Genomic DNA, 27,644 nt, shown 5'->3' with positions numbered 1-27,644 from the left:
GCATGCCTCCAATCTTCCGGCACCTCTCCTGTTCTCCAAGAATTCTCAACAATAATAGCCAGAGGCTCAGAAATTATATCCACAAGCTCTTTTAGAACCCTTGGATGCAATTCATCTGGCCCAGAGGACTTTGTTTCATTTAAAGAAACTAGGTGTTTATGTACTACCCCTATGCTGATCCTAGGTTGGAACTCCATACCCTCCTTATATGTTCTGTTTTTGCCATGTTGAGCACCATTTCCCTCAGAAGAGAAGACTGAGGAAAAGTAGGAATTGAGCAGTTAACATGTTTTACACATTCTGTATAAAGTGTTAGCAAAAGAATACATGGAAGTTGAACTTGTATGTTGGTTAGTGACAAATAACATTATAAATATGTGTTAGTACAGAGAATTACATATGCAAATGTTCTGGATGATTGGGTCTACATAAGCAATGAAAACAACGTTGGGGAAACAATTAGAGTAGTCTTAGTCCACAACCTTAAGACAGGTCCTTGTCAGGGACTTGTACCTGACAGTTGAGCTACGATCTGGGTAAGTCTAGGTTTGCGTCCCTACTCTTCTATAGAAGCTTGCTGGGTGACCTTGGGTCATTCACAAACTCAGCCTAATCTACCTCATAAGAGCTGCTACAAGGATAAAATGGAGAAACGGAGAATGTTGTAAGTAGTGTTCCCTCTAAGCTGAGTTAGTGTGAGCTAGCTCACAGGTTTTTTAGCCTCCAGCTCATACATTTTTGTCTTAGCTGAGGAAGGATGGCTCCAGAGGAAACTAATTTATGCAGTAGTTCACAAGGAGTTCACAAAAGTAGAATTTTTGCTCACAAGACTCCACAGCTTAGCAGAAGCACTGGTTGTAAGCCACTATGGGCCCCCATTGGGGAGAAAAGTATAAATGAAGTAAATAAATGAAAGGGTTTTAAATAAAAGCACTGCACAGCCACAGTCTCCATGCTTACATCCTGAGAATAAATTATCCACAGATTACACTCATGCAGTTCTAAAACTGTGAAAAAGTACTGACCAGTTAGGCATCAATGCATTCTCTTTCCCTCTGAACATGATCCCAACATTGGTAGCATGCTGCCAGGAGGAATAGAAATCTGTGTAGTCTCCTGCAAGAAGTTTTAAAAGATGCAATTAACTGTACATGTGAATTCTGAAACTTTTACCAGTCTTGAGAAGCTGTGGAAAATAACTAAATAGATTTCCTTTCGACTACATTATATGAAGGCTATGGAGGGGGGGGGGGTGTCCCAAGCATTTAGAAATTGTTAAAGCCTCCCCAAAATAGAAAAGTGTAGTCTGCTCCCCAAACTTTTGCTTTTCTCAGTGTCAGGAACAAGTCCCTGACGAGGTTCCATTTCATGGTTGCTGTTTTCCAATTAACAGCTGCACTGCTGGTGTTTACCCTGGTATTATTATCCTTGCCTATTAACAAGTTCATGTTAAATGTAACCAATTTTAGATCCCATATAATATTAACCTTATTGTGTAAACTTGTTTTCCATTACTAACCCCCACAAGGTCTTTTGCTGGAATGTCCAGCAGTTGTTGTGGTGTGGGGTACAGACTCACAGGTGAAAAGAGGCTATGGGGAGAACAGTCTAATCTAGTCTCCCTGAGCAACACTGAGAGGCATCAACTGAAGAGCAGATTTGGCCTTGGCTATGAGGCCTGAGGAAGAACTTCAAGAGACTTTCAAAAGACTTCTGGCAGGCGTGGGAAAGTGAATAACCATTGCTCCCCTTTTCTATAATAGGTGATAACTTTTGATTGTACTCCAGTCTGGCAAGACCTGGCCTAGTGAACACTTGCCATGTAATGTTTGCTTCAAGTATCATCATTAAAACTTCTTTTGATCATATTCAAGACTTTTTTTGTAGAAAAAGCCCAGCAGGAACTCATTTGTACATTAGGTCACACTCCCTGAGCAGCCAGCCAAAACTGGATTCCTGTGCATTCCTGCTCCAAAAAAGCCCTGATTGTATTCAAGAAGCCTGGTGATTGAACCTGGGCAAAACCTTACATTCAGCTTGTAAAACAAGTCACAAAAAAACCGATTCTATATATATTTCAGACAATTACTGCCCTCTGGTGGCCTTAATGGGAAGTGGTTTATCTTTCAGTTAATTTTGACACACTCTTTTGAGCAAGTAACTGGGTAATCAAAATAGGAGGTTGGCCCTTGCAAAACACTGGAGGAACAGTACAATGCCCTCAGTCAATGACTGGAGAATCTGGGTCTGGGACTATTTGGAAAAATATCCTCTTACAGTTCTCTAGCACACACACCCAAATCCCTTTGTGAAGCTATGGTTTCCTATTGTTACATACCTCTCTGACCTTGACATTTTGCCAAAAAACAAATTTTTATCATAATCTGATATTTTTTCTAAAAGCAGTGACACTCCTTTACTATTGCATTTTGGCTTTATTGTGCATATTTTTGTTTATTTGTTTGTCACCTCCCTTTTCTGGGAAGTTAGTTCACCCTGTGCATTCCATGCATTCTACAAGCTGAGCTCTTTTGAACTCGTCAGTATTCTCTATGTAGGGAGTTAATTTTGCAGCTTTTTATTTTGATCATATTGTCCTCTTGAACTTGGTCAGATCTTTGTCAGGGACTTGTACCTGACACCACTTTCTGTGGGAATAAGTGCTTGGTGGACAGAAGAGGTTTTGTGCATGCTTTTTTGACTATAATTCTATGTAGCCATCATTCCTGGCTTTGGCTGTTTGCAGCACAAGGCTATGCTACTTGTATGAATCCAATAAACCTTTTACTCTTTTATTATGAAAATTGGTCGTTTGGGTCAATAGCTGGCAGAATTTTACATCAGAATGTTGGCAGCCAGTAGAAGGCCCTTGGTCCCCTGCTTGTGACAACTTGCAAGGAGGTTTTGGCTTTTACTTTAAGCACTAAAAAATGGAATTGCCCCAACTGCAGTTTGAAACAACACAGTTAAACCCTGAACTGATTTAAGGTTCTACATTTCTGCACACATTGCCAGAGCTTATTGTCAGAGCCATGATTTTGCCTGCCTGGAAGCTTAAGTAGAGGCCTTCTCTTTGAAAAGCAATGAAGAGACAAAGACATGAAGCGGAAAAATTCATGCCACTTACCGATTTCAGCAGGAAGGTGCATGACAGCAGAAGTCTGAGGTACAAATGCTCTGCGAAACAGAGAAAGAAACAGTGTCATAAGAAAAACAATTTGAAGCAGTTAAGAAAGAAATATTATACACCAATTGGTGGAAGCAGGCCAATGGGTAGGGTCCTGCTGGGCTTCTTCTTCTTGCAGGCCATCTTCAAACGGGGGGGGGGGGATGATCCAGGTAACTAGCAACTTGTCAGCTTGATATCTGTAGCTGGAAAGGTTTTAGAACAAATTTTCAAACAGCCAGGCCTTCAGCATTTAGAAAGGATGGATGCAATTGCTAAGAGCTAGCGTGGGATTCTCAAGAACAAGACATGTCAGACTAACTTTGTCTCCTTTTCTTGAGAGAGTTACTGCCTTGTTGGATAAGGGGATTGCTGTGGACATAGTTTTATCTTGAATTCAGTAAGATTTTTGATAAGGTTCCACTTTATATTTTTGTTGACAAGTTGGTAAGCTATGGTCTGGTTCCTATTACTGTTAGGATGATTTGTAACTGGTTGACAGATTGCACCCAAAGAGTGCTTGTTAATGATTCCTCATCCTCTTGCAGAGGAGTGACGAGTGGAGCACCTCAGAGATCTGTCCTGGGCCCTGTGTTGTTCAACTTCTTTATGAATGACATGGCTGAAGGCACAGAGAGGATGCTCATTACATTTGCAGATGATACTAAATTGGGAGGGATTGCAAATACAGAAGACAGAATCAAGATACAAAATGATCTTGAAAAGTAGGCTAAAATGAATTTCAACTGAGATAAATGTAAACAGAAGAAATCAATTGCATAATTGTAGGATGGGGGAGACTTGTCTTGACAGTAATACATGTGAACAGGATCTAAAAGTCTTAGTAGACCACACATTGAACCATGAGTTAGCAGTGTTATGCAGAAGCTAAATGGCAAATGTGATTTTGGCCTGCATCAGCACAAGTATATTTATTATTTATTTGTTCGATTTATATCCCGCCCTACCCCACCAAGGCGGGCTCAGGGCGGCTTACAATACAAAAAGCTAACAAAGATCAGTTTAAAATACATTAATAATTATACATAAAAATACATAAAAATACATAAAAACTCACATCAATATGCACTATGCTACCTTTCCTTAAATCAATTCTTCAAGTATTCCAGTGTTCAATATTCTGATGTTTAAGTTTAAATATTCAGGCATCCGATATCAATTAATTGTATGCCAACCGGAAGAGGGCTGTTTTACAGGCCCTGCGGAACTGTTCAAGGTTCCACAGGGCCCTCACCTCCTCCTGGAGCTGGTTCCACCAACAGGGGGCTGCAATCGAAAAGGCCCTGTCTCTGGTCGCTTTCAGACGGGCCTCCTTTGGCCCAGGGATTATAAGGAGGTTCTGAGACCCCGATCTCAGCACTCTCTGGGGAACATGTGGGGAGAGACGGTCCCTAAGGTAGGTAGGTCCCAGGCCATAAAGGGCTTTAAAGGTCATAACCAGCACCTTGTACCGAACTCGGTATGTTATCGGCAGCCAATGCAGTCCCCGGAGTCCCGGCTGAATGTGCTCCCGTCTAGGGAGCCCTAACAACAGCCGGGCAGCGGCATTCTGCACTAGCTGAAACTTCTGGGTTCGGTACAGGGGCAGCCCCATGTAGAGGGCATTGCAGTAGTCCAGCCTCGAGGTGACTGTTGCATGGATCACTGTTGCCAGATATTGTTCAGTTCATGTAAAGTGATGGTATCACTTTGCTCTGGTTAGACCTCCCTTGGAGTATTATATTCAGTATGGGGCACCACAGTTTAAGAAGGATGTTGGCAAACTAGAATGTATCCAGAGGAGGGCAATGAAGATGGTGAGAGGTCTGGAGACCAAGTCCTATGAGAAAAGGTTGAAGGAGCTGGAGATGAGACAACTGTGCCAGTTTGGTGTAGTGGTTAAGTGCCCAGACTCTTATCTGGGAGATCCAGGTTTGATTACCTACTTCTCCACCTGCACCTGCTGATGTGACCTTGAGTCAGTCACAAGTTCTCAAAGAGCTCTCTCAGCTCCACCTACCTCACAGGGTGTCTGTTGTGGGGGAGGAATGGAAAGCAAATTGTAAGCCCCTCTGAGATTCCTTTGGGTAGTGAAGGGCAGGGTATAAATCTAATCTCTTCTTCTTCATCTTCTTCTGAGAGGTGATATGATAGCCATTTTCAAGTATTCGAAGGGCTGCCATATAAACAATGGAGTTGTTTTCTATTACCTCAAAGGTTGAAGCAGAACCAATGGACTGAAATTAAACCAAAAAAGTTTTTGGCTAAACATCAGGAAGAACTTTCTGATAGTTGGACTAGATGATTCTTGAAGTCCCCTTCCAGCTCTATTCCTATGATCCCCATCCTATAGAACAGGACTAGAATCCAAACCAGTGCCTGAACATCTGGTTTAAAAATGGTGGATTTTGACCACTGAAGCAGAACACTCAAATGCATGGAGGTCCAAGGGGGGAGGTGTTTGCGAGTTTCCTGCATTGCGCAGGGGGTTGGACTAGATGACCCTAGAGGTCCCTTCCAACTCAACAATTCTATGATTCTAAGTCACTAAGGAATAGTCTGCTCAGCAGCAGACAGAATAAGGTTCAACACATCAGTAATGTGGTGTTGTATTAGTGTAGGACTAGGAACTATGAGATCCAGGTCTCATCTGGGAGCTTGCAGGCTAGTCGCATATTCTCAATCTCACCTTCCTTACAATCTCCCATATTTTCTCCCCCCACAGCAGACACCCTGTGAGGTGGGGGGGCTGAGAGGGCTCTCACAGCAGCTGCCCTTTCAAGGACAACTGCTGCGATAGCTATGGCTGACCCAAGACCATTCCAGCAGGTGCAAGTGAAGGAGTGGAGAATCAAACCCAGTTCTCCCAGGTAAGAGTCCACACACTTAACCACTACACCAAACTGGAGGGGTGATCTAAGATGGTAATCGTGCTTAAATATGTTTGAGCCAGAGTACTGATTTGTAGTGATTCAAAGGCTGATTACGGGGCAGCAAAAAATGCAAGTTCTACAACCTGAACAATTTATTTATTTATTTTTATTTAATTCGATTTATATCCCGCCCTACCCCACCAAGTTCTGCAAACCTGCATTGACTTAACTTCCATGGTTTCTCTTATATTGTGAAGTTTATTCTGCTTGGCGGGGGTGGGGGGTGGGAAACTGTCCAAGGCATAAGAACTTCATCCTCTGCTGGAAATGTTATTCTGGCTTCTGAAATTTCAGGAAGCATCACTCACCTTCTTTAAAGCACAGTTTTGCAGCTAGATGGTCTTGAAACTTTTAAAAAACCCAAATCTGAACATCCTTGGTAGCTGAATTCCAAGACCACAGCTATATTCAGAGTTTCTGCAGAATCTCAGCTCTTACACACAACCAGCCCTGGGAGCCCCTACATTGTTTTACCTTTTGCGTAATTCCACATTATCTCTCAGTGTTGGTTCGTTGGCAGAGAGCAGCTTTTGGAGAAACACTCTGGCTTCCCTCCAGGCTTCCCAGCCTAGTCCCATGAAATGGTTCAGTATTGGCTGCAAAGGAGGGAAAATTAAAGCCCATGCATTCTCTTCCCTTATCTATGCACTTGGGCATTGTCCTTAAAGCACAATGCTGTGAGACAAAAGAAGCTAACCATTCAGGATGCACAAAACAAATGCTACCAGACCAACCCATCCCACTCAAAATCAAACTTACAATTCATGAACTATCATTTACAAATACAAAAAGTCAATTCCATGTCAGTCAGGGTGGGAGGGACTATCATTCATCAAGAAAGTGCCTGCTTTGCATGTAGAAGACCCCCAGATCAGTTAGGAGATATGAAAGATGAGACCCCAGAGAGAGCCAGAGCCCTTCAGAGTAAACAGCACTGACTTTGATAGAGCAAAGGCAAGCGGCTGGCTGTATTTCACTTTAGGGTTGGGCCATAGCTTAGTGGTAAAGTACTTGCTTTGTAGTAAGAGCCCTGTGGCGCAGAGTGTTAAAGCTGCAGTCCTAAGCTCTGCTCACGACCTGAGTTCGATCCCAGTAGAAGCTGGGTTCAGGTAGCCGGCTCATGGCTGACTGAGCCTTCCATCCTTCCGAGGTCGGTAAAATGAGTACCCAGCTTGCTGAGGGGAAAGCGTAGATGACTGGAGAAGGCAATGGCAAACCAACCCGTAAAAAGTCTGCCATGAAAATGCTGTGAAAGCAACGTCACCCCAGAGTTGGAAGTGACTGGTGCTTACACAGGGGACTTGCTTTGTATGCAAAAAGTCCTAAGTTCAAATCCAGGCATCTCCAGTTACAGATGATGGGGAAGACCTCTGCTGGAGACCATGGAATCCTGCTACCAATCAGAGTAGACAATACCGATATATTCTTCAAGCATTCCAGTATCTCAGACACAAAGGTCACTATTGAGGTTTGCAGGGTCTTTTCACTGACCACTCCATTTCTCTGTTCCTCACTGAAAACCTCCCAAAGACCAACCTAGTCACCAGCATCATTATATTGTTAAATACCTGGTCGAAGACTTGGGGATGTTTTGAAAGGATTGGTCCATCAAACAGATGCTTAACAGCACTGAGATCCAGCACTTGGTTCCCAATGGCTACTCCAATCCTGTGCCTGGGCTACAAGGAAAGGTCAAGAATCCTGGATAAGTTAACACTGAAGTTAAAAAAAAAAAAAGCTTCCCCCATTCAACCTTCCTCCCCCAAAACGACACTGAAGTGGTTTGACACACTCTCCCTGTTTCTTTTATCCTCACAACGAACCTATGAGGCGAATTAACTCAGAGTATATTACTGGTCCAAGGTTTCCCAGCAAGCTGCCAGGGCAGAGTGGGCATATGAATCAGGACCTCCAGATGTGATTTGGACACCCTAACCACCAGCTTCTACTAAACACGCTATATTTTAATGCAAACTAGAATGATGTTTATAATGTATGTTTCATGTTCAAAAGTAAATTAGGTGGACAGGAGCACCTCTGGGAAAGGCATGTTCTCAGTTTAACCCAGACCTGCAAGCAACAGAGCAATGAACAGCCTCCACTCTCACCATTATTCTCCCATTCTGACATGTTACTGTTTTGTTGGTTTCCTAAGCAAATGCTCTCCAGACCAAATGTTTTTTCAGTTTGTTAATTTCACTATGAGTTGTTTTTTCTAAACTAAAACCTCAGTATTCAGGTGAAATTGCCGTGTTGGCACTTTGCGACAAATAAGTGAGTTTTGGGTTGCAGTTTCAGCACTCGGTCTCTAAAAGGTTCACCATCACTGCTCTAGGAATATGCAGTAACTTTTTAAAAAGTATTCCCAACGGACAACTCAAGGACAGTGACTTTATGTGGCAAGAACCTATGACTTAATGGATAACCAGCAGTTTAGAAATTAACTTATCTCTTTGCAGGAATGTGGCTAAGCAAACATTTTAGGGTCAGGTTTTCAAGATTAAAGATGATCTTGGCTTGTCTCCAGTTGTCTTCTCCTCCCTCCTCCCACTTTCAAGATGATGTCTGAATAGGGATGGTTTTGATTCTCCCATATTTGGTTCACATGTTACAGATCTTCACTCTGTGTCTGTCAGGTGAGTTGTGGGGTTTCATCAGTTTCCATGTGTGTGGGGCATTGACAGGTTTGGATCCTGACTGTGGTGGGCATGGGGAAGAGACTTTAGCCTCCCTCCTCCAGTGCTATTTTCCTGACCTGACTGACTCTAGGGACTGTTTGGGCCTGTTGAGGAAACCCACAATGGGCCACCATTTGCAAGCTGGGGAAAGGGTAAAGACTAGAGGGTAAGGTGGAAGCCTCTTCTCCGTACCCACCGCAGTCACAGTTTATATCAGGCACCACAGGAGAACCTGAAACTTGCGTGTGACTCTGACACAACCTGCACAGGACTGTGACGTGTGACCCAATCTGTAATGTGTGAATTGGCAGCTGAGGGAAACCAAGGTTGAATCATAGAGTTGGAAGGGACCTCCAGGGTCATCTAGTCCAACCCCTGCACAATGCAGGAAACCCACAAATACCTACCCCAAATTCACAGGATCTTCATCGCTGTCAGATGGCCATCTAGCCTCTGTTTAAAAACCTCCAAGGAAGGAGAGCCCACCACCTCCCGGGGAAGCCTGTTCCACTGAGGAACTGCTCTGCCAGGAAGTACTTCCTAATGTTGAGCCGGAAACTCTTTTATTTAATTTCAACCCATTGGTTCTGGTCCTACCTTCTGGGGCCACAGAAAACAATTCCACACCATCCTCTATATGACAAGCCTTCAAGTATGAAGATGGTGATTATATCACCTCTCAGCCGTCTCCTCTCCAGGCTAAACATCCCCAGCTCCTTAAATGTTTCCTCATAGAACTTGGTCTCCAAGCCCCGCACCATCTTCGTCGCCCTCCTCTAGACCCAGCTTGTCTGTATCCTTCTTAAAATGTGGTGCCCAAAACTGAACAAAGTACTCCAGGTGAGGTCTTACCAGAGCAGAGTAAAGCGATACCATCACTTCACGTGATCTGGACACTATACTTCTGTTCATACAGCCCAAAATTGCATTTGCCTTTTTAGCCACCGCATTACACTGTTGCAGCCCTGTAGACAGGATCTGAAAGAGCTCTGCTCAGATACTGCTATTAGAAGCATCGTATTTGAAAGCAAGGAAGCCTGCAGTTCCTCCCTTTCCATTCCTAAATCAGAGGTGATCCCGGTCGCTGTTTCTGCCAGTTTAGTGGGATCCAACATTTCCTGTAATAAACCCACATCCCTTCAGAAATTGATTCAAGGTCCTGCTCTCTCCTCCCCCACCCCATCCCCACACACCCATGCTCTCTTCTTCCATTTGGCTTGGACCATGCCACAACAGTTCTGAAATAAGAACATAAGAACATAAGAGAAGCCATGTTGGATCAGGCCAACGGCCCATCAAGTCCAACACTCTGTGTCACACAGTGGCAAAAAATGTTATATACACACATACACTGTGGCTAATAGCCACTGATGGACCTCTGCTCCATATTTTTATCTAAACCCCTCTTGAAGGTGGCTATACTTGTGGCCGCCACCACCTCCTGTGGCAGTGAATTCCACATGTTAATCACCCTTTGGGTGAAGAAGTACTTCCTTTTATCCGTTTTAACCTGTCTGCTCAGCAATTTCATCGAATGCCCACGAGTTCTTGTATTGTGAGAAAGGGAGAAAAGTACTTCTTTCTCTACTTTCTCCATTCCATGCATTATCTTGTAAACCTCTATCATGTCACCCCGCATTCGACGTTTCTCCAAGCTAAAGAGTCCCAAGCGTTTCAACCTTTCTTCATAGGGAAAGTGCTCCAGCCCTTTAATCATTCTAGTTGCCCTTCTCTGCACCTTCTCTAAAGCTATAATATCCTTTTTGAGGTGCGGCGACCAGAACTGCACACAGTACTCCAAATGAGACCGCACCATCGATTTATACAGGGGCATTATGATACTGGCTGATTTGTTTTCAATTCCCTTCCTAATAATTCCCAGCATGGCATTGGCCTTTTTTATTGCAAACGCACACTGTCTTGACACTTTCAGTGAGTTATCTATCATGACCCCAAGATCTCTCTCTTGATCAGTCTCTGCCAGTTCACACCCCATCAACTTGTATTTGTAGCTGGGATTCTTAGCCCCAATGTGCATTACTTTGCACTTGGCCACATTGAACCGCATCTGCCACGTTGACGCCCACTCACCCAGCCTCAACAGATCCCTTTGGAGTTCCTCACAATCCTCTCTGGTTCTCACCACCCTGAACAATTTAGTGTCATCCGCAAACTTGGCCACTTCACTGCTCACTCCCAACTCTAAATCATTTATGAACAAGTTAAAGAGCATGGGACCCAGTACCGAGCCCTGTGGCACCCCACTGCTTACCTGTCAGAACTTAAGAACTTCAAACGGATCCCATACTTGGTTACAAAGCTAGGATTTTATTAGAGAGAACTAAGTACTGGAAGAGACGAGATAACAGTGATGGCGAGGGCCAGCACCAGGGCAGTTTTATACACTAAAGCAAACACATCACAAAGCCACAATTCACACCGTTACAAGCACATCTGTCTTCCCACCATCCACTATCAGCGGGGATTCAGTCTACAGCCCTAAATATTTTGGATACCAGTAGGGCAAGGTTAATTGCTACATAGGCACTTGGGGTTATTAGGAGGTTACAACATGGAGTCAGTTTGGTTCAGTAATAATGCATACATAAGCAATACTGAGATTACAAGGCAAGTACTGGTTACAAGGCAGTAAAGCATCATCCATAGTTACAAGTTCTGACATACTGCCCCCCCTAAGCGCCCCCCCCCCCGGGGAGCCAACTTGGGCTTGTGCGGGTACAGTAGGTGAAACTTTTTCAGCAGTTGCGGTGCGGATACATCTTGTGACTTGACCCACTCGTCACAGCTGGGAGGGAAGTGTTTCCATCTGATCAAGTAATACAACTGGCCCCTTTTTACTTTGGAATCCAGAATCTCCTGGACCTCATGGTGACTCTGACCCCTCACTGTCGTCGGAGGGGGCGGCGGGGCCCTGGGATGGAATGACGTAGCACCAGGGTCTTTCCGAAGGAGGCTGCAATGAAAAACAGGATGGATCTTACTTAGAGACTTGGGCAGGTCGAGTTCCACGGTTACTTTATTTATGACCCTTTTGATTTTAAAGGGCCCCAGGAACTTCAGTGCAAGCTTGCGGCATGTTTGCGGGAGGGGAAGGTTCTTTGTAGATAAGAAGACCGTATCCCCCACCCTCAATTCCCACTCGGGGGAATGTTTCTTGTCAAACTGTTTTTTGTATGCCTTTTTCGCTTCCTCCAGGTTTTCCTGAATACCCTTCCAGCCTTCACGAAGGCCCTCCCACCATTGCTGGCAAGAGGTGGGTTCGGAGGGGCTGGCGGGGAGGGCGAGCGTGGGGAACGGCTTGCCCTCGTAGCCGTTAATGATCTGGAAGGGAGAAGTTTTGGTAGAGCTGTGGAGGCTGTTGTTATAGCCATATTCAGCAAAGGGGAGGAGGTCTACCCAGTTGGATTGTTGGAAATTAATAAAACAGCGGAGATATTGTTCAAGAAGGCCATTAACCCTCTCCGTCTGTCCGTCCGACTGGGGGTGGTAGGCAGAGCTGAGTCCTTGCTCAATGCCTGCAAGTTTGCAGAACTCCCGCCAGAAGTTGGCAACGAACTGCGTTCCGCGGTCACTAATGACCTTGTCTGGGAATGAGTGTAGCCGTACGATGTGAGTGAAAAAGAGTTGAGCGAGCTTTTTTGCTGTGGGGAGTTGTTTACAAGGGATGAAATGGGCTTGTTTTGAAAAAGTATCGACTACAACGAGAACGACCGTCTTGCCATGTGAGGGGGGAAGTTCGACGATAAAGTCCATTGAGACTACCGACCAAGGCCGGTTGGCCGTGGGGAGGGGAACAAGGTGGCCGGGGGGTTTACCCCCCCTACGTTTTGCCATGAGGCAAGTGGGACAGGCGAGAACAAATTCGGAGACGTCTTTCTTTAGTTTTGGCCACCAAAATTGCCGGGTGAGTAATTTGAGCGTTTTGACATAGCCAAAATGGCCTGCTAAGCGACTAGAATGGCAGCGTTCGAGGACTTCCCTTCGGAGGGGGCTGGGGACATAGATTTTGCCATTGTGGAACCAGAGACCGTTTTCGCCCTTAGTTAAATTAGGCGGGAGGTCAGTCTCGCGGTTTGATTCCGTGAGGAATCGGGGCAGAAGGTCTGCGTCCGGAGGGCTGGTTTGTTTTCCTGAGCGGGTGGTGACCCCGCCCGATATGGCGGAGGGGGGAATGAGTGAGTCAACCACTTCCTCTCGGAGGCTGTCGTGTTGAGGCATACGGGAGAGGGCGTCCGCCAAAAAATTTTTTGAGCCTGGGATGTGTTTCAACACAAAGTCAAATTTTGCAAAGAAGCCCGCCCACCGGATTTGTTTTGCAGTCATTTTGCGGCGCCCGGTGAGGGCTTCGAGATTCTTGTGATCGGTCCAAATTTCAAAAGGGACCCTCGCTCCTTCTAGCCAGGAGCGCCAGGTTTTGAGGGCAAACATGACTGCAAAAGCTTCCTTGTCCCAGACTGACCAATTTCTTTGCTCATTCGAAAATTTTCTAGAAATGTAGGCACATGGCCGGAGCACCCCGGTTTCTCCTTTTTGCATTAATATGGCTCCGATTGCGGCGTCGGAGGCGTCGCATTGGACCACAAAGGGTTTCAACTCGTCAGGATGTGCTAACACGGGTTCTGAGGTGAAGAGGCGTTTTAGTTCGGTGAAAGCTTTTTGGCAGTCGGGCGTCCACGTTAGGCGTGCGCCTGGCTTTTTCGCCTCCTCACTTTTGCCCTTGGTTTTTAGGAGTTCGGTTAGGGGAAGCATGACTGTGGCGAACCCCTTGATGAACTCGCGGTAAAAATTTGCGAACCCGATGAAACTTTGGAGCTGTTTGCGGGTCCGGGGGGGTTCCCAATCCAGTACTGCTTGGACCTTTGCGGGGTCCATTGACAGTCCCTCCCCCGACACCCGGAAGCCCAGATAGTCAAGCTCAGTTTTGTGAAATTCACATTTCGCCAACTTGGCGTACAATTTGTGTTTACAGAGGGTGCTTAACACTTTTCGGACCAGCGGCACATGAGATTTAAGATCTTGCGAATAGATAATGATGTCATCAAGGTACACCACCACCCCCTTAAAGAGGAAGTCTCGTAGCACTTCATTGATAAAGTTCATGAATACCCCGGGGGCCCCCTGCAATCCGAAAGGCATGACTAGGTACTCGAATTGTCCTAGAGGGGTGTTGAAAGCCGTTTTCCACTCGTCCCCCTCCTTGATGCGGACGCGGAAGTACGCGTCTCGAAGGTCAAGTTTGGTGAATATCTTCCCTTTCGCTACAGTGTTCAATAAGTCTTTTATCAACGGGATCGGGTAGGCGTTGGACATTGAAATCCCGTTTATCGCACGAAAATCTGTGCAAAGTCTAAGCGTCCCGTCCTTCTTCTTTCGGAAGAGGACGGGGGCGGCGTGGGGGGCTGTGGCTGGTCGTATGAACCCACGCTTAAGGTTTTTGTCCAAAAACTTTCGGAGTTCCGCTTTCTCCGCCCAACCCATGGAGTATAGTTTCGCCTTGGGGAGTTGTTGCCCCGGGATCAATTCAATGGCGCAATCCGTGGGGCGGTGGGGTGGCAACTCATCTGCTTCCTTTTCGCTAAAAGCTAGCTTTAGGTCCCGATACTCCTTGGGAATCGAAGCGACTTCCTAGAGTGTGAGGCAAGCCCGTTCGTTTTGGGGGGGAGCGTGCGGTCCCCATTCGGGGCGCCAGTGGTGGTGTTCGCACCTCCAATCAGGGAACCGGACGATCTGTTCCGCCCACCTTATGTCCGGTTGGTGGCGGGCGAGCCAAGCCGAGCCCACCACCACATCGAACGAGCAAGAGGGGGCGATTACGAAAGTCTCAATCCCCCAGTGCTCCTCGGTTCCTACCGGGACCGCATGGCTCCCCCCTCATGGGTCCCCCGTCCATTTGTTGAAATTGCATCGGTTGTGGTAGAGGTGAGGTGGTTAATCCTAGGGCCTCTACCAAGCGGGGGGTAATCAGGTCTCTGTTGCACCCTGAGTCGATTAGCGCTCGGGCGTGCATGAACCGTTTTAAGTCTGGATTAAGGAGGGTAACGGCCATAAACAATAAACCCCCAGAGGCTCTCACCGTGAGGAGTGCCGGCTGCTCTTGGACCTGCTTTGCGGCACCCATTAAAGCAGGTCGCTGTCGTTTCCCGCCGACTCGGTGTCATCCGACTCTTCGGTTGATTCCTCCACGGCTGTCAGGTCGGTGGTAAAATCCTCATCAGTCGCCAAGGAAGTGGCGACGGAGCCCCGATTGGGCTCCTTCGAGCGGCTACCCTTTTTCTTCTTCGGCCCCGAGGCGGCAGGTTTCGCTGAGGGTGGTGTGGTTCCTGCTTTAACGGGGCAGTTGGCGGCGAGATGATCCGGGTCTCCACATCTGAAGCATTTGCGTGCGGCGGAGGGGGTTGAGGTCGTTGGGGTCTTCCTCCCTTCCGCTTTAGTCGGAGTGTGTTTGGCCCCCTTCTTCCCCAACTGCTGCCGGCGCATTCCCACATGTTGGAGGTTAGTCTCCACTTCCCCGGCCAGTTGGATCCATCCGACCAGTGTGTCGGGTCTCCCTTGGCTGTAGCAGCGGTCGAGGATGTTCGGATTCAAGCCATTGCGGAACGCGGTGTACTTCATGACTTCGTTCCACCCCCGGGCCGCCGCACAGTATCCCAGGAACTCAGTGGCATACTCGCGAGTAGTGCGGTTGCCTTGTTCTATGCGTTGGAGGGCAGCGATGGCTTTCTCTTCTCGAAGGGGGTCGCCGTACTGGCGAAGCATTGCGTGCAGGAACCCCGCGACTGTTGCCAGTTCGGGCTTCCTCCCCGTGTAGAGCCCCACGTACCACTTGCGGGCCGGGCCCCTCAGTCGGGACGCGATGTGGTTTACTCGGCTGGCCTCTGTCGGGTAGTCGGCACCCCAGTGGGTGAAGAACGTGTCGCATTGTATCGTAAAATACTCCACGTCCTCTGCATTCCCGTCGAATGTAATCTTCAGCTCTCTGCCCCTGCCGTCGCCCCCCCCCCGGAGCAGCGGGGCCAGGGATCGCCGGGGGTCCCCCTGGGAGCGGGGCCTGGGGTACCGCCGGCGGCGGCACCGGACCCGGCGGGACCGGCAGCATCGGGGCGGGTGGCGCCGGTTGCACCGGAACGGGTGGTGCCGGTGGCGCCGGGGCAGGCGGTGCTGGTGGCGGCGGGGCCGGCGGAGCCGGGGCGGGTGCCACCGGCGGTACTGGGGCCGGCGGGACCGGTGGAGCTGCGGGCAGCGGCCCCAGCGGCAGCCCTCCTCCTAAAGCCGGGATCCCCAGGACCGCAGTTTGCAGGGTTCGAAGTTGGTCGTAGATCGCGCCCAGGTTCTGCTGCATGTCCTCCGCCATCGACACGCGGGACCTGTGTACGTCGTCGTGAATCTCCCGCACCCAGTCGAACAAGTCGTTGCAGAGGGTCCGGATCGGGTCGTTCCCACTTCGCGCCCCCGGACCTTCTCCTTGGTCCTCGTCGTCGTCTCCGGTTCCTCCTTCGCCCAACATGCTTCGGTACCTTTGCTCCGCGGCGTCGATCGCTGCCGTGGACTTCCGCGGGCTCCAGGGTCGCGGGGCGGGGAACGCGTCGACCGAGAAAGGCGCTGGGACCTTAATTTTGCGCCTAACCCCCGTCACCTTCGGGTCGAGCGGCGGATCGTCTGTAGGGGTGGTGGGCTCTCCGCTGTCTGGAACTTTTGCCGCCATCGGACCAGGTTTCCAGTTCAGATAAGCCACAAGACAATGGGATCACTGTTATAATGTCAGAACTTAAGAACTTCAAACGGATCCCATACTTGGTTACAAAGCTAGGATTTTATTAGAGAGAACTAAGTACTGGAAGAGACGAGATAACAGTGATGGCGAGGGCCAGCACCAGGGCAGTTTTATACACTAAAGCAAACACATCACAAAGCCACAATTCACACCGTTACAAGCACATCTGTCTTCCCACCATCCACTATCAGCGGGGAGGTTGCCTCCTCGCTCTGAAGGCCACACGGCTTGGCTTCAAAGGGCACCAGTGTGAGAATGTACAGAGACACACCATAATTCAGTCTACAGCCCTAAATATTTTGGATACCAGTAGGGCAAGGTTAATTGCTACATAGGCACTTGGGGTTATTAGGAGGTTACAACATGGAGTCAGTTTGGTTCAGTAATAATGCATACATAAGCAATACTGAGATTACAAGGCAAGTACTGGTTACAAGGCAGTAAAGCATCATCCATAGTTACAAGTTCTGACATTACCGTCCTCCACTGCGAAGACTGCCCATTTATACTCACTCTCTGCTTCCTATTACTCAGCCAGTTTTTGATCCACAAGAGGACCTGTCCTTTTACTCCATGATTCTCAAGCTTTCTAAGGAGCCTTTGATGAGGAACTTTATCAAAAGCTTTCTGGAAGTCAAGGTAAACAACATCTATCGGGTCTCCTTTGTCCACATGTTTGTTCACCCCCTCAAAGAAATGCAACAGGTTAGTGAGGCAAGATCTTCCCTTGCAGAACCCATGCTGAGTCTTCCTCAATAACCCGTGTTCATCAATGTGCCTACTCATTCTGTCCTTGATAATGGTTTCTACCAACTTTCCCGGTATTGAAGTCAGACTGACTGGCCTGTAATTTCCCGGATCTCCTCTGGAACCTTTTTTAAAGATGGGGGTGACATTTGCTACCTTCCAGTCCTCAGGAATGGAGGCAGATTTCAATGAAAGATTACAGATTTTTGTTAGAAGATCCACAAGTTCAACTTTGAGTTCCTTCAGAACTCTCGGATGTATGCCATCCGGACCCGGTGACTTATTAGTTTTTAATTTGTCTATCAGTTGTAGGACCTCCTCATTTGTCACCTCAATCTGACTCAGGTCTTTCAACACCCCTTCCAAAATTAGTGGTTCTGGGGCAGGCAAAAAGTTCTCGTCTTCTACAGTGAAGACGGAGGCAAAAAATTCATTTAGCTTCTCAGCCATTTCCCTATCCTCCTTCAGTAATCCTTTTACCCCATGGTCATCCAAGGGCCCCACTGCCTCCCTGGCTGGTTTCCTACTTCTAATATATTTGAAGAAAGTTTTATTGTTGGTCTTTATGTTTTTTGCAATATGCTCCTCATAGTCCCTTTTTGCCTGCCTGATCACAGTCTTGCATTTGATTTGCCACAGCCTGTGTTCCCTTTTACTAATCTCACTTGGACTGGTTTTCCACCGCTTAAAGGAGTCCTTCTTACCTTTTACAGCTTCCATTACTTTGTTTGTTAACCACACAGGCCTTTTCTTATGCCTGTTTGTGCCTTTCCTAACTTGTGGTATGTATTTTATCTGAGCTTCTAGGATTATAGTTTTAAATAGCGTCCAAGCTTCCCCAAGGGTTTTGACCGTATGTACCTTTCCTTTCAGTTTCTTCCTCACATGCCTCCTCATCTCAGTGTATTTACCCCTTTTAAAGTTAAACGTGGTTGTGGCGGTCTTTTTGGACAACTCCCTATTTATACAAACGGTGAAATCAATAACATTATGGTCACTGCTCCCAAGCGGCGCAATCACTTTTACATCTCTCACCAAGTCTTGGGCATTACTTAGGACCAAATCCAGGATCGCCCCACCCCTGGTAGGTTCTGAGACCATCTGCTCCATAGCACAGTCATTGAGAGCATCAAGAAACTCAATCTCTTTCTCTCGACCAGAACACATATTGACCCAATCAATCTGCGGGTAGTTAAAATCACCTATTACAACACAGTTTTTACGTTTAGCCGCTATCTTTAAGTCTTCCATCATATTATAATCGTCTTCTCTCTTTTGATTTGGTGGGCGATAACAAACTCCCATAGTTAAATTTCCTTTTGGGCCCTCTATTTCAACCCAAAGCATTTCTAAAAGTGAATCTAATTCTCTGATCTCAGCCTTACTGGACCGTATATCCTCTCTGACATACAGAGTCACCCCACCTCCAACCCTTCCCTCCCTATCCTTCCGTGTCCCACTGATTCTCTTCATTCCACCAAGTTTCTGAAATTCCCACAATGTCTATGTTTTCTCCCAACACTAAACATTCCAATTCACCAATTTTACTTTGAACACTTCTAGCATTTGCATACAAACATCTATAATTTCCCAGGCGAGCTAGGCCCGCCACCTTCCTCCTGCCGCCTCGAGACACTGGCAGACAGTCCATATTGTTTGTCACCTTCACAGTGGACAACTCCGGTCCTGAGTTTGCGGAGAGGAGGAGCTTCAATGAGATATAACTCTAGAGCCTCATGTGCGGGGTGGGGGGGGGGGGAGGTGAGAGAGCAAGCGTGCCCACACCTCTCCTGTTCTCCAAGAATTCTCAACAATAATAGCCAGAGGCTCAGAAATTCCATCCACAAGCCCTTTTAGAACCCTTGGATGCAATTCATCTGGCCTTGAGGACTTAGTTTCATTTAAAGAAACTAGGTGTTTATGTACTACCCCTATGCTGATCCCAGGTTGGAACTTCATACTCTCTTTATATGTTCTGTTTTTGCCATGTTGAGTACCGTTTCCCTCAGAAGAGAAGACAGAGGAAAAGTAGGAATTGAGGAGTTCCGCCCTCTCTTCATCATCTGTTACAATTTCACTTTATTGCCCTCGCAATGGGCCTACCATGTCCTTGCTCTTTTTCTTACTAAGAACATAAGAAAAGAACCCTATTTTGTTTTTTTTAGCATCTTTGGCCAGCCTAAGCTCATACTGAGCTTTAGCTTTCCTAACTTTTTCTCTACAAGCACTGGTGATTTGTTTATATTAATCCTTGGTTATAAGGCCCTCCAATTCCTAAAGGAGTCTTTTTTATTTCTCAAATCTTTAAAGAGCTGTTTATGGAGCCACTTCGGCTTCTTTAGACTTTTTCCATTTTTTTCTTCTCGTAGGAATCCTCTGTGATTGTGCTTTCAGTATTTTGCTTTTAAGAAACTCCCACCCCTCCTGAACCCTCTTCATCCTAAGCATTACAAGGTGCTGGTTATTACCTTTAAAGCCCTATATGGCCGAGGACCTGCCTACCTTAGGGACCGTCTCTCTCCATATGTTTCCCAGAGAGCACTGAGATCTAGTTCACAAAATCTACTGAAAATCCCTGGGCCAAAGGAGGCCAAACTGAAAGTAACAAGGGAGTGGGCCTTCTCGATAACAGCATCCCAATGGTGGAACCAGCTGCCAGAGGAGGTGCAGGCCCTGCGGGACCTTAATCAGTTCCGTAGGGCTTGCAAAACTGTCTTTTCCTAGCTGGCATATTAAGATGGAACCATCGCATCAAAAAGCTTTGTTTACATGTATATTAAGAATGTAGTGCCATTAATTTATACTGTAATTTAAATTTTAAATTTTAATCTAATCGCTGGTTTAAGAAACGTATTTTAATGGTTATGTTGTATTTATTGTTACATCATGGTGTGACCCACCATGTCCTGTAAGCTGCCCTGAGCCTGCTTTGGCGGGGAGGGCGGGGTATAAATAAAAAATTATTATTATTATTATTTCTGACTATGGGATTTTACCCAGCATAGTTCTAAGTTTATCGAAGTTTTCCTTTCTGAAGTCCAACGTATAAGTCTGACTACATATAGCTTTTCCCTTCCCCAAGACTGTAAATTCCGAAGTCACATGGTCACAACTGCCCAAGGTGCCCACTATTTCCACTTCTTCAATCAATTCTTCCTTGTTGGTGAGAATCATATCCAAGATAGAAAATCCCCTTGTTTCCTCCTTCACTTTCTGGAAAAGGAAGTTGTCAGCAAGACGAGTCAGGAATCTATTTGACTTTTCATTTTTAGCAGAGTTGGACTTCCAACAGATGTCCAGGTAACTGACATCTCCCATGATTACTGTATCCCTTCTCTTGGAGAACTTTGCAATCTATTGTAGAAGTATCTCATCCAAGTCCTCTGCCTGACTTGGTGGTCTATAGCAGACCCCCACAATAATATCACTGTTATTTCTTACTCCTTTTATTTTTACCCAGAGACTCTCAACTGAGCTGCCATGCTCAGATTCACATATTTCCTCACAAGTATATACCTCCTTCACATATACTGCCACGCCTCCTCCCTTTCTCATTTGCCTGTCCCTTTTAAATAAGTTGTACCCCCGAATCCTAATATTCCAGTTGTGAGTGTCATCCCACCAAGTTTCAGTAAGGCCTATTATGTCATAGTCTCCTTCCTTTATTAGAACTTCCAGTTCCTCCTGTTTGTTTCCCATACTCTGTGCATTAGTGTAGAGACATCGGAATCCACGTTTTATGCATCCCAAGGGTTTAGTTTCCGTACAAGCCTGCAAGTTAACATTACCTAGCGTATGTGCTACTCTCTACAAATCTTTAATGTTCTTAGCCCCAGTTTCTGGCATCATACGAGGCTTTGAATTGTATGGGGTCTTGCTCCCCCATACAATTTAGTTTAAAGCCCTCCTTACTAGGTTAGCTAGATTGTTACCAAACACCCTTTTCCCTACCTTCATAAGGTGGAAACGATCTCCCGATAGAAGACCACCACCTCAAAAGTGTAAGCCATGGTCCAGAAATCCAAATCTTTCCTGACAACACCATCGACGTAGCCAGTCGTTTGTCTGAAGTATTCTTCTTTCTCATCCTAAGCCACGGCCTTCAACAGGAAGCACTGACAAGAACACAACCTGTGCGCCTAGCTCCTTTACCTTCTGACCCAGAGCCACAGTCTTTTCTAATACGTTCAGGGCTATGACGGGCAGTATCGTTCGTTCCCACATGGATCAGCAAAACAGGATAGTAATCCATGGGCTTGATAAGTCTTTCAATCCTTTCTGTCACATGCTGGATGCGTGCACCTGGCAGACAGCAGACCTCTTAGGATGACAAGTCCGGTTGGCATACTTTGGGTTCCACCCCTCTGAGCAAGGAATCTCCAATCACCACCACCTTCCTCTTCCTATACTGGGCAGCAGAAGCTCCAGGCTTCTTATCCACAGAATCCTGAGAAACTTTCTTCAAACTTCGTGGATGCTGCGGAAGTAGGCCTTGTTCCAGTGGTTCAGAATTAGTTACTGTGGGGAGATCCTGGAACCTATTGCTGAGCAGCAGAGGCTCAGAACATCTCCTGATTTTCTTTCTCCTTTGGGTTACATTTTTCCATGAACCCTCCTCTCGTGTTGGGTTCTCTTCTAATTGCTGATATACCGTTTCCTCTCCCTCCTCTTGTCCTTTCAATGCCTCATGCGTTTTGTCAAGAAAATCCTCACCTTCCTTTATACATTGCAGTGTGGACAATCGTGCCTCCAGTCCCTTCTTCTCCAGCAGGGCCACTAACTTACACTTGCTGCAAGTGTAATTCGTGCTACTCTCAGGTAGAAATACAAACAGAGTGTTTACATGTCACTGCCTCTGCTCCCTCACCAGCCATACTGCTGCAATCCATTTCAAAATTTTCTTTATCTTCACTTCTCTTTAAATTCCACTACCAACTGCCACTTGAAACTACTTCTGGGTAACTACCTTTCAATAGAACCCCCAGGCTAAGAGCCACAGGCCAAGAGCCCTTTGGCTCTTGTCCTTCGGCTCGCACCAAAGGCTCATGCCTCTGGCAAGGATGAGCCTTGCAAATTAAAGGCTCAAGCCCTGACCCACCTCTGACTCAACAACCAGAGCAATAGCAGAGGGTGGGGCCAGCAATTACCCCCAGGCAAACAAGCTCTCCTCACTCAGCAACAGCTACACAAAAGCAATCAAAAACCCCTCTCAGCAGGCACCAAGCACTCAGTTCCCTCCCCTAGATGATATTTTGCTTCCCTTGCCCCTCCCCGCAACAGTGATCCACATAGCAAATGTTGCTTAACATACTTAGAATCATAGAGTCACAGAGTTGGAAGGGGCCATACAGGCCAGCAGGTCCAACCCCTGCTCAATGCAGGATCAATCTGGAGCAAGGGTGTCAAATATAAGGTCTGCAGGCCAGAACTGGCCCACCCATGGCTTTAAATCCATCCCAAGGTTCTTTTCTCCCCCCCTTTGAAAATTGGAGGCTGCCAAAGTTTCCAGCTCCAAGGGCTTTCTCTTTCCCTCCTACTTCAGCAGGAAGCTCTTCTAGGCTTGCAAAGTTGCACAGAAAATGCAGAATGGGTTTTACAATCAAGGTCTCCACGTCCAGATAAACTACTCTAGGACTGCTTCTAGCAGCAGAATCTGTGTACTAGAGCTGGAATGACAGGGCACAGAGTCCTATCCCAGAGTAGTCTATTTGGGCCCAGATAGCTTAATGGAAAATCCATTCCACATTTTCCTTGCAACTTTGTCTCTGCTGCAATGTATTTCAATGCAGTGAAGCTCAAGTAGTTTCACTTTCCAGGGTTTCTATGATACAGCTGTTGCTTGTTGGAGTTGTCTCCTTTCAAACAAAGGGTTGATGCTTTGACCCAGCTTGTCTCTGCTTGAATGGACAAGAGAATGGGTGTCTGAGTGAATACTCTAACCTGGGAACCCACAGCCAAAGGGGGACATTACACTGGAGTGTCACTGTCAGTCTGAGTAGATCTGGGGAGCGGGGGGAAAGAAGCTTGCAATGCCCAGCCATTCCATGTTTTCCTAGGCTCAGAGCATTTTATATTTTTAGTTTCTGCTGTGATCCTTATGCTTTTTCTTGATGTTTTATTTTAAAAATTGTATTGCCAAATCCCACTATTCCCCTCTCTTTCCATTTTCAACAAAATATCGCAAGAGTTTTAAGCATGTTTGCAGTTTAAGTAAAAAAAATATTTAATTGTGTTTGCCTGTATCCTTTATAAAACATATGAACATATGAAGCTGCCTTATACTGAATCAGATCCTTGGTCCATCAAAGTCAGTCTTGTCTTCTCAGACTGGCAGCGGCTCTCCGGGGTCTCAAGCTGAGGATTTTCACGCCTACTTGCCTGGACCCTTTTTGGAGATGCCAGGAATTGAACCTGGGACCTTCTGCTTACCAAGCAGATGTTCTACCACTGAGCCACCATCCCTCCCTATAAAGTTTATACCTCCACTACCTTGCATTACATTTTATGACAAGAATGGCCTGGACTCGCAAATCTCCATTTATGTCAGATTCTTTCCTCCTACGAGTGTCAAACATGCAGTTTGGGGGCCAAATCAGGCCCCCAGAGGGCTCCTATCAGACCCCCAAGAAACTGGCTGTCATCTGCTTCCTTCTCCCTATATCTTGCTTCCTTCTGTATAACAGCTTGCCTTGCAAGGCTTGCTCAATTGCTCAGGAGATATAGAACAAAACCTCTATGTTATCCATTGGCTGGGGCTCCCCCCACCCCAGTTCCCTGTGGAAGGAAGGAAAGAGCCAGAGCCTCCTTTGCCCAGTTCCATGAATTCCATGGGAGAAATACAATGAAAGCATCCTTTGTATTTGTTAGACCAATGAATGCTAACGTTTTAAACATGTTTTAAGTTTTTAAAAAATATATTTGTGTTCATCTGTGTTCTTTATAAAATTTATATCTCTGCTATCTGATCTTAAATAGGTACACACATGGCCCGACCCAACATGGCTCGGCCCAACCTAACATGGCCCGGCCCCTCGAGGTCTCATTTATGTCAGATTTGGCCCTCATAACAAATAAGTTTCACAACCCTGCCCTAGAGCATCCTTGACAAGAGTTTGCCCAGTCGCTGCTTAAAGACCAGTTAGGGGGAGCTCACCACCTCCCTGTACAACAGATGCAGAAGAATCAACTCTACTATGACAAAGATGGATACAGCAGCCACAATCCTTGACACACCAATAGGGACATTATAGTTTTATTTATTTATTATTTAAATTTATATTCTACCCTCCCCGCAAGTGGAGTCAGGGCGGGTCACAAACAGAGTCTAAAAGCATAGCAAATAATTCTGTAAAAGAGTAAAAAAAAAGGTAAACAGTTTAAAAACAGCATAAATTAGAACGTAGGAACTTCCAGCTAGCGCCATTGGTCTCCAAATCTGCTTAGTCTGGGCCACATGCAGATGGCAACTTCAGCAGGGGAGGTGAGGTCTTAATGGTTGCCCACTGCCTCAACTGAAGGCCTGGCAGAACAACTTGTTTTACAGGCCCTGCAGAACAGTAATAAGTTTTGCAAGGCCCTGATCTCTGATGGGAGCATGTTCCATCAGGCTGGGGCCAAGGTAGAAAAAGCCCTGGCCCTGGTCAAGGCTAAGCGTTTGTCCTTTGGGCTGGGGACAGCCAGTAGAATCATAGAGTTGGAAGGGACCTCCAGGGTCATGCAGTCCAACCCCCTACACAATGCAAGAAACTCACAAATACCAACCCCCCCCCCCCCCTAAATTCACAGGATCTTCACTGCTGTCAGATGGCCATCTAGCGTCTGTTTAAAAACTTCCAAGGAAGGAGAGCCCACCACTACCTGAGGAAGCCTGGCCCAACAGCAGCCTGGCTGCAGTGTTCTGCATCAGTTGAAGTTTCTGGGCTGGAGACAAGGGCAGCCTCATGTAGAGATCATTACAATTGTCTAGTCTGGATGCGACCATAGCATGGATCACTGTTGCTAGGTCGCCACAGTCGAGGTAGGGAACAACTGCCTAACTAGCTGAAGACGGTAAAAGGCTGTTTTGACAGTGACTGCTACCTGGGCCTCCATTGTTAAAGAGGAATCCAGGAGTACTCCCAAACTCCTAACCCTTGGTGCCAGCAGCAATTGCGCCCCGTCAAATATTGGGAAACATGGTCTTCACTTGCAGTGCTGAGAGTGCTGGGCTAGGACTTGGGACAAGCAGGCTCAAGTCCCTTTTCTGCCATGGGAGTTGCTGGGCCAAACTCTCTCAACCCAACCTACATCAAAGGGTTGTTGTTGTAGGGATAAAATGGAGGAGAGAAGCACAATGTTGCACGCTGCTCTGGATCTCCATCAGAAGAGAAAAAGCAGGCTATAAATAAGTTTTAAAAACAGCAGCTCCTATATTTCAAGATTACATCCCCAAGAACATAGAACAGATCTGGCAGATAATGGTGCTCTGGTGGGCAACACAGCTTGTTCAGCCTTGCTCCTTTGGCTTACTAGATGGCAGCTCTTAGACTGCAAAGATGAAGACACCACTTGCCTGAGAGGAGGTGAGATCCTGTTCTTATTATGGAGGCATTCTGCCCTGCGCCACTCTCCATTCAGGAGTCAGCACTAATTTCCTTCCTGTTCTCTTTGGCATCCCAGCTGCCAGCTTGAAGGGTTGTGTAGAGCCACAATGCCGCCCCCGCCCCTCGACAAAGCTGCCCCAAACTGTTTGCCAGAAGAGTGAGCATTTCTCAGGGAGCCCATTGACTTGAAACCCAGAGCCAACCTTTCCTTATAAACTGGGAGCCAGTTAAACACACACACACATTTAAGACAGGATGTCTACCAAGGGCAAAAAAAAGGGAAGGAAGTAAAGAAAGATTTCAGAGAGTTTTTAGGAGACAGAGAGGAATGGAGGATCTAACTGCAAGCCCAAAGTCTTACAACTCCCCCCCTCCCCCGATTAACTACTACTCGGTTATGGTTCTACCTGCAATGAAAGCTCCCACTGCACAGCGCTCACCGTTAGATGTGGCGGGGCGCCGGTGGGGGGCGGGAGAGTGCCTAATTGACTTGTGCCAGCCTAATCAAGAGCGCCTAATTGACTTGTGCAAGCCTATACGTCAAAACGCAGCTGCTGCAATTTCTACAGCCTCCCCAGCCAAAGCTTCCAGTCAGCCACCCACACTGCCTTGTCCTCAACAGCCACGCAAGGCCCCCCGATGGCTGGAGCAGCTAAAAAGTTAAGAGAAAGACTTACTTGATCCTTGGTGGAAAAAACCCCGTAGGGCAGATTCTGAATGGGGAAGTCCGAATTCTCGTCCACATGAATAAAAGACATTTCCAGCTCCTGTTACATCCACAACCAGAGGGGGGGTGGTGGTAGAAAGAAGCTTGCCAGATGTTACATTTGAGTCTGTGCACGGAACGAGCCTCTCCCCCTGTTCAGTATCGAAACCAATCAGACCTAGTCCTTCTGACTCCACCCTCCTCTGGATTGCGGGCTCGGATAACTAATGAATGCCAGTGACGCACAACAACCTTCCCCACGTGGTTCCCTCCTCCAGGGGGAAAACTAGCGAGAAGCGAGAGGACATGCTCCTTTCTTCCAGACTTCACAAACGATGAGGCTGTGCACTTAAGAGTGCAAGCAATGCACAGAGAGCAAGGCCAGCGTAGTATGAGACACCTGTGATTCCTTTTTTGTTTATTATACTGCCTGTATTGGGGATTTGGCATAGAGTAGAAGCATAACATTGGCATGTATATAATATATTTGTAACCTTGTAAGAGTGTTCCAGTTGGTTATGGGGTTTCAGCCTAGAATAAATTATTGTTAATCTAGAAGACAGTTTTGTCAATGTTATACCTTTAAGAAATTCCCAGGTAACACACAGCTGCATGGCATTATCAGAATTGGTCTTTAAATTTCCAGTCTTTTGCATAGGGCAATTGCCAGTAAGTTCTAAGAGGTTTTTGGATACCAGATAGGCACAGTGCTGGCCTGCTTAAAATCATACACTTAAGTGGCTTTGAGCTAAATTGCTGTCAAAAAATGGCTTGCTTGAAATCAAAATTAAAAATGTACAATTAATTATAAAGAGTGTAAGAGCAATGGCCATCTAAAGAACAGCTTGCCTTTAATATATTGTAGAGAGCTATAGGCCAGCAAACTCCAGAAGGCTTGTGCATCTGGTTAAATGAATAAATTTGGACTGGCTCAAGCTCCTATATATATATATATACATATACACACACACACACTGTCATTGAGTGGTAAGTTTTTTACAACAATATATAAACTTATCATCTTTAAAGAGAACAGATAA

The 27,644-nt window shown here is 46.5% G+C and overlaps 1 protein-coding gene across 1 annotated transcript in view; it reads right to left on the bottom strand.

Moving 5' to 3' along the window:
• The window catches only part of FAH (fumarylacetoacetate hydrolase), a 60,052-nt gene extending 33,120 nt beyond the window's left edge, over nt 1-26,932 (bottom strand). The window contains exons 1-5 of the mRNA XM_060260273.1: nt 26,576-26,932; nt 7,668-7,778; nt 6,574-6,695; nt 3,128-3,177; nt 1,026-1,116 (exon numbers count right to left, since the gene is read on the bottom strand). Of these exons, the coding sequence (XP_060116256.1) occupies nt 1,026-1,116; nt 3,128-3,177; nt 6,574-6,695; nt 7,668-7,778; nt 26,576-26,656 (455 nt within the window). The 5' untranslated portion in view covers nt 26,657-26,932. The remainder of the gene's footprint in view (nt 1-1,025; nt 1,117-3,127; nt 3,178-6,573; nt 6,696-7,667; nt 7,779-26,575) is intronic.
• Nucleotides 26,933-27,644: the final 712 nt, after the last annotated feature.

Source organism: Heteronotia binoei, chromosome 19 (assembly GCF_032191835.1).
Source record: "Heteronotia binoei isolate CCM8104 ecotype False Entrance Well chromosome 19, APGP_CSIRO_Hbin_v1, whole genome shotgun sequence".
Lineage (NCBI taxonomy): Eukaryota > Metazoa > Chordata > Lepidosauria > Squamata > Gekkonidae > Heteronotia > Heteronotia binoei.
This window is presented reverse-complemented; position numbering and strand designations above follow the sequence as displayed.